General features: G+C 42.2%; 1 protein-coding gene across 1 annotated transcript in view; it reads left to right on the top strand.

The window, feature by feature from the left end:
- Nucleotides 1–221: 221 nt before the first annotated feature.
- Nucleotides 222–6708, top strand: part of gabra5 (gamma-aminobutyric acid type A receptor subunit alpha5) — a 106364-nt gene continuing 99877 nt past the window's right edge. The window contains exons 1-4 of the mRNA XM_048597885.1: nucleotides 222–295; nucleotides 1784–1905; nucleotides 2831–2898; nucleotides 2984–3204. Coding sequence (XP_048453842.1) covers nucleotides 222–295; nucleotides 1784–1905; nucleotides 2831–2898; nucleotides 2984–3204 — 485 coding nt within the window. The remainder of the gene's footprint in view (nucleotides 296–1783; nucleotides 1906–2830; nucleotides 2899–2983; nucleotides 3205–6708) is intronic.

The following is a 6708-nucleotide window of genomic DNA, read 5'->3' as shown; positions in this document are numbered from 1 at the left end:
ATGGTCTTTAAATGAGACGTCCACACCCCCCTCCCCCTCCGCCCCTACTCTATTTGAGGTAATAGATTCTGCTGGGTCAGCGCCTGGGCTGGGACATACTGATCACAGTCTCCATTGCGTTTGTTCAGCTCAGATTTGTTCAGTGCTGATCGGACCTAGAGAGAGAGAGAGGGCGGCCTGTCAAGCGTCCGGTCGGGATTTGGGATCTTTCACCTGTGGCCATGGACAGTGGGAGGTTGGAAGGATTCAGCAAGCTGTGCTTGCTCCTTGTGTCGAGCCTGACCTGGCGCCCGAGGTGAGTTAGCAGTGAGTTGGCCGGTGGCTTGTTAAGTGTCGCGGAGCTGAGGGGTTGGGGGTGAGGGAGGGGTTGGGGGTGGGTGGGGGGGCGCGGAAGGAAAGCAGTTGGTAGCCATCAGCTGAAGTGAAACGGAAAGAGAAATGGCTGGAAAAATGCTCAGCAGGTCTGGCAGCATCTGTCCATTGACCCTTCCTCAGAACACTAGGTGAAACGGTGCGGCCTGAAAGCAGCAAGCATGCACATTCTGCATCTGGCTGGTTCAGGGGCATTTCCACCTTCTGTACCTGCGCTCCAATGAACCAACAGTGACGCCTGCCTAGGATTATTACCACTGGACTACCCAGCTCAGCTGTTGTTTAGCTTCTTTCAACTAAAAACCTTCCAAGTAAAACTCACCCTCTGTGATATATATCAGCTTGCCAAGGGGTGGTATCAACGAGATGTTTTTGCTTACGCTACAGTTAGTGTTAAATGTAGTTTCCGATTTTCTTTCTCCCCAAAATACTTCAATTACTGTGATACTTATTAATACCATGCACGTTAAAAAGGCGCTACACGATTGTGAAGCCCTTTTAGTCTAACAACAGGAATGCACTCAGCCTCCGACCCTCCAGGGAAAACAGCCCCAGCTTATTCAGCCTCTCCCTATAGCTGAGACCCTCCATCCCTGACAACATCCTTGTAATTCTTTTCTGAACCCCTTTCAAGTTTCACAATATCCTTCCTATAGCAGGGAGACCAGAATTGCACACAGTATTCCAAAAGTGGCCTAACCAATGTCCATTGCAGCCACAACACGACCTCCCAACTCCTACACTCAATGCACTGACCAATAAAGGCAAGCATACCAAATGCCGCCTTCACTATCCTATCCACATAGGACTCCACTTTCAAGCAACTGTATGAAACCGTACTCTAAGGTCTCTTTATTCAGCAATATTCCCTAGTACCTTGCCATTAAGTGTATAACTCCAGCCCTGATCTGCCTTTCCAAAATGCAGCATTTCACATTTATCTAAATTAAATTCTATCTGCCACACCGGGCGCATTGGCCCATCTGATCAAGATCCCGTGGTACTCCGACGTAACCTTCTTTGCTGTCCACTACACCTCCAATTTTGGTGTCATCTGCAAACTTACTAACCATACCTCCTAAATTCACATCCAAATCATTTATATAAAAGCCAGGAAACGGGAGTAAACCCAGGAGGTGGTTATTGGAATGCTGGCCGAGTTAACACTTTCTGCTCTGAAGCGAGAATGTGCGTTGATTCTACAAATGACAGGGAGGTGAGTGCATTTCCCATGAAGTTAGTTCAGCAGCATTTCTGCCTGAGTCCGCGCTTTGGGAGTGAGTCATACCGTTGTGTATCGATCCGTCATGGGCACGTGTATCCTGCTAAAATGCTTTATCAAGTTAATAGGAAATATAAAGGATGGAAACCTGTTTTAACCTTTTCATGCAAAATGAAACCTGCTCCCCAGTTTGTCCCAGAGCGTCTCTCCAGCGCTGAAGCAACATACCAATGATAATATCACCATCTTTACCCGAATCCTGGATGGTCTGCTGGATGGGTACGATAACAGACTGCGGCCAGGACTAGGAGGTGAGTTCATGGGCCTGCCGTTTTCCCCAGGGCTGGTCGTTCTCAAATCGGACGGTCTAACTGTTCCTCTACCTCTCCAAGTACATGGGCCACTCATATTAGAACAAATGTTCATGAAAAGACTAGAGCAGAAACAAACATCACTGTCTTGGAAGTCAATGTGAGGAGGAGGGAGATGAGGAGCTCTGATCCATTCGATCAGCTGATCAGAATTGAAGGGCCGAGAAGGGCGGTGGAAATAGAATCCTTCCTAAGGGTTAATAGATACTTGAAAATACCTTTCTGGGCCTTGGAGTGGAAAAAGCAAGAGCGAGGGACACATTGGAAAACTGTCCCAAACAACTAGACCGGGAAATTGAGCGGCCTGCTTTCTGAAGGGTCAACATTCATTTGGAAGAATGAGAGGCCATCTTAGTAAAAAATACAAGTTTCTTAGAGGATTGGACAAGGTAGGTGCAGAAAGCTTGTTTCCACTTTTTTGGTGGGTCTCCAACCAGAGGATATAATCTCGGGATAAGGGGTCGCACGTTTAAGGCAGAGATGAGGAGGATTTTGTTTCAATCCTTGAGGGCAGTGAATCTGTGGAATTCTCCACCACAGAGGTCTGTTGAGGCCGAGTCATCATATTCAAGGCTGAGATAGATAAATTTTCAATCAGTAAAGTTTGTGAGGAAAAAGGCTTGGAAAGTGGAGTTGAGGGTTAGTAGATCGACCATGAACTAACTGAGTGGGGAGGTAGACTCGATGGGCTGAATTCTGCTCCTATCTCTTATGGTCATGAGCTAATTGTTTCTTTCTGTAAGAAAGGAGACACCAGTGTGCTTAGAAAAAAAATGTTCCTAAAATACTGGTGAGCATCTTATGGTATTAGAACGCTAACGAATAGAACGAGTTGGCTGATTATTTCCTTGATTTTTTTTTGCAGAAAGGATCACGGAGGTTAAAACGGATATCTACGTTACGAGTTTTGGCCCAGTCTCAGACACTGAAATGGTAAGTGATCAGAAATGTTTCGACAAAGCTGGATACACATTTCCAACAGTCACCATATCAACCAGTGCCTGCTGCTCCCTGACAGGAGTATACGATAGACGTATTCTTCCGCCAAAGCTGGAAGGACGAGCGCCTGAAGTTTAAGGGACCGATGCAGCTACTGTCTCTCAATAACATGCTAGCGAGTAAGATCTGGACGCCAGACACCTTCTTTCACAATGGCAAGAAATCGGTAGCTCACAACATGACCACCCCTAACAAGTTACTCCGGCTGGTGGAGGATGGTACTTTGCTCTATACCATGAGGTAATTACTCAGTATTTACAGTACTGGTGGGTTTCTGTTCTCAAATGATCTATATAAATCATTGTCTTAGCAACGTACACCAGGAATGAAATTTCTTTTCTTTCTGATTATATTAATTTGTTTTTATAGTAGTATTTAAATGAAAATTTTACAATAATACAGTTAAAGATCATCTTAAATGTATCATCTTTTATTAAATTGGATAAATGTAATGAATTTCAGAAACCCTGATTAGGTCTGGTAAGAACTACTATTTGATAGGTTGTGTTATCACTATTTATTTACACATAGACAAAATAATTTAAATACGGTTTAATAAGGTTTGTTTCCATCCATGTTTCATGTTTTGACCTGTTTTTCTCTAAATTCTGCATTATTAACTAGAGTAACTAAGATTAATTGTGGGAAGTAAAATTCGATTTAGCCCTTTGTTATATAATTAGCTCACGTATTTGCAACTAATGCTTTCAGATTATATTTTGAAATAGTGGTTTAAAATGCTACCCAAGACTGCAAATTAGATTTCAAGTGCTCCTGGGGCACTGCAATTAACGAAAGAATGTTAACACTCGCTGTGTCAATACAAAGGCAGAGATGTTTGCCTTTCCGGGGTTTATTCTCAGACCCTGCTTTTCCTTTGTCTCTGAACGAACAGATGCCGTACCCACTAGTTACCACCAGATGTCTTCCTTGCACATTTTTAATAGACGCTCCTTGACACAATATGTTTCAAATTTCACCCAACAAACATCTCTGGAATACTTTTAATGGGGGCAGTTTAAAGGAGTGTTGTCAACACAAATACTATTCCTTAATAATCATTGTCCTGTGCTGAGACAGTGCTGCATGGTCAGAGGTGCCTCTTTCAGATATGGTGTTAACCAAGACCCTACTTGTCCTCAAAGGTGTGGAGATGCCGGTGTTGGACTGGGGTGGACAAGGTCAGAAATCACACCAGGTTTATTTGAAAACTCAAGCTTTCGGACCCTCAGTCCTTCTTCAGGTGTTAGTGAGAGAGGTAGTATCAGACACAGAATTTATAAGTAAAAGATCAAAGGTACATGTCATTGATGAGGATGTATTAAGCAAACTTAAGATGCTGTTAAATCTTTAATCAGTTAGAAGGTTTTAATTGATTAATATGTATATGTATATGTAAAGTTGAAAGGAATTCAGGGATTTACATATACATATTAATCAATTAAAACCTTCTAACTGATTAAAGATTCAACAGCATCTTAGGTTTGTTTAGTACATCCTCATCAACAGTGTAAACCTTTGATCTTTTACTTATAAATTCTGTGTCTGATACTACCTCTCTCACTAACACCTGAAGAAGGACTGAGGGTCCGAAAGCTTGGGTTTTCAAATAAACCTGTTGGACTATAACCTAGTGTCGTGTGATTTCAGACCCTGTCCTCAATGGTGGAGATGGAAGATTCCATGGTTAGCCCCAAATCAGTATCATAAATACAGCTTATTTGGTTATTATTACATACCTGTCTGTGGGAGCTTATTGTGTACAATTTAACAGGGTCATTTCTCTCCTTACGATATTGATTACACTTGTCTGTGAAAGTTTTCTGTGTATGAATTAGCGGAGTTATTTCTTCCTTTCCAACATTGACCATGCTGCTTCTCACACAGTTGTCTGTGGCAGCCTATTGTGTGCAAATTAACTATATTGTTTCATACTTTACAAAAGTGACTATGCTGCAAAAGTCTCGATTGGCAAAAAAGGTGTTTGGGAGATAATGTGAGAGACATTATGTCTCAAACAGAAACCAGGCTTGTTCATCACCTTGAACAGTAGCTGTAGCTTTGTTTGACTGCTTGTAGTATCTGGTTTATATATCCTGGGCATGAATTTAACTCCTGGGTCAAAGAGGGAGTTCTCCCAAATGTCCAGTTTTCTATAGGTGGACTGAAAGAAAGTCCATAGTAAACCAGAGTTATAGGATCAAAGACTATAAATTTTTTTTTTCTTTCAGATGGTTAATGCCATTCCTCAAACAGTATGGGTGCAGAATCTTTATGAATTTTTCAAAGCAGAGCTAGATAGACTCTTGATTTCCAAGGGGACAAATGATTCATTGGGGTATGCAGGAATGTAGAATTAACATTAAAATCAGATCAGCCATGATTCTATTGAATGGAGGAGCACGCTCGAAGGGCTGAGTACTCTTGTTCCTTATTTGTATGTTCATAGTTGGAACAAGGGGCTCTTCGAGGTTGCACAAATATAGTGGAGTGGGGACTTGTAAATAGAATGTGGGTTTTGAATTCAGCATACTAAAGGTTGGAAGACCCAACTGAAGATTCGAGTAATAGGTCAGGGGGGAAAAATATGGGTGCCAAAGTTTTAGACAGAAAGGCTGTAACCCATGAAGGGACTCAGCAGGATGAAAATGGAGACAAGGAAAGCATAGCTAACAACTTTAGCAGCAATCTATGTGAGGAAAGGGTGTAGGTGCATGATGCTGTAGATATGGAGGCAAGTAAATGTGATGGATTGTATCCAGCTTTTGACACCCAGTCCAGGATTAAATGGGGAACAGATGTTCAGGGAGGTAATGGAGAGTTGAAGGTAAGAGTAGATCTTTGGAAGGAGTAAAAGAAAATGATTTAGATCTTGTAAACATATAAAGAAAGGGTCATCCAAGACTGGATGTTAAAGAAATAGTTTGCAAAACTGAATGGTTCTGGAAGTGACTTTTTCTCCTAACCCTACACTTTAACCTCCTTAATATCTTCCTTTCGCTGATGTGCAGCACCCTGATGATACCTGGGTCTATTTCTATCTACCAAAGTAGATGGTTAGATCTCTCCATTATCAGAGATAGATGATCTGATGTGTTGCAGAGTAGAATGATTGGGTATGAGGCATTAGTTTCATGGTGGAGGCTGGGATCTTTCTATACAAAGGATGGTACCAGCAGCTTACAAGGGGAAGGCTTAGTACCATGGACTATGCTATAAGAATCAACCAAGAAAATGTAGTTAAGTGATCAGGACAGTGAACAATAGATATTTACAAAGGAGATAAGCCTTGTAAGCACAGTACCATTGAAGGAGTTACATACCGATATGGAGTCAAGACAAATAGCTGGAAATTGAAATATTTGAATCAGGAACAGGAGGCCATTGGCAATTGGTCCGCCACGCCTAAAATCATGTTTAATCAGCCTGTGTTCCAAATTCCATAGTCCTATCTATGCCCAAGTGTTGTCATTGGAAGCATGGAAGCTTGGGATCATGGTTAGCCCCTAGTCCCAACTAAATATTGCATGAAATGTTCAATCCAAAAATCCGTCAATCAAGCATGAGGTACATTCGGGTTTCCAGTCCTCAAATTCAGGAACATGGAGGCAAGAAGTGCATCAGGGCAGGGCATGAGGACGGCAGTCAGTGAGTAATTTCATGGGGATCAAAAATTCAAAGGCAGAGTCATTGGTCATGCTGATCTGGTCCCAAAGGCAGAGTCATTGGTCGTGCTGATCTGGT

The sequence above is a fragment of the Rhincodon typus genome, chromosome 6 (assembly GCF_021869965.1).
Source record: "Rhincodon typus isolate 14 chromosome 6, sRhiTyp1.1, whole genome shotgun sequence".
Taxonomy (NCBI): domain Eukaryota; kingdom Metazoa; phylum Chordata; class Chondrichthyes; order Orectolobiformes; family Rhincodontidae; genus Rhincodon; species Rhincodon typus.
The sequence above is the reverse complement of the archived record's forward strand: the minus strand, read 5'-3'. Positions and strand labels throughout refer to the sequence as shown.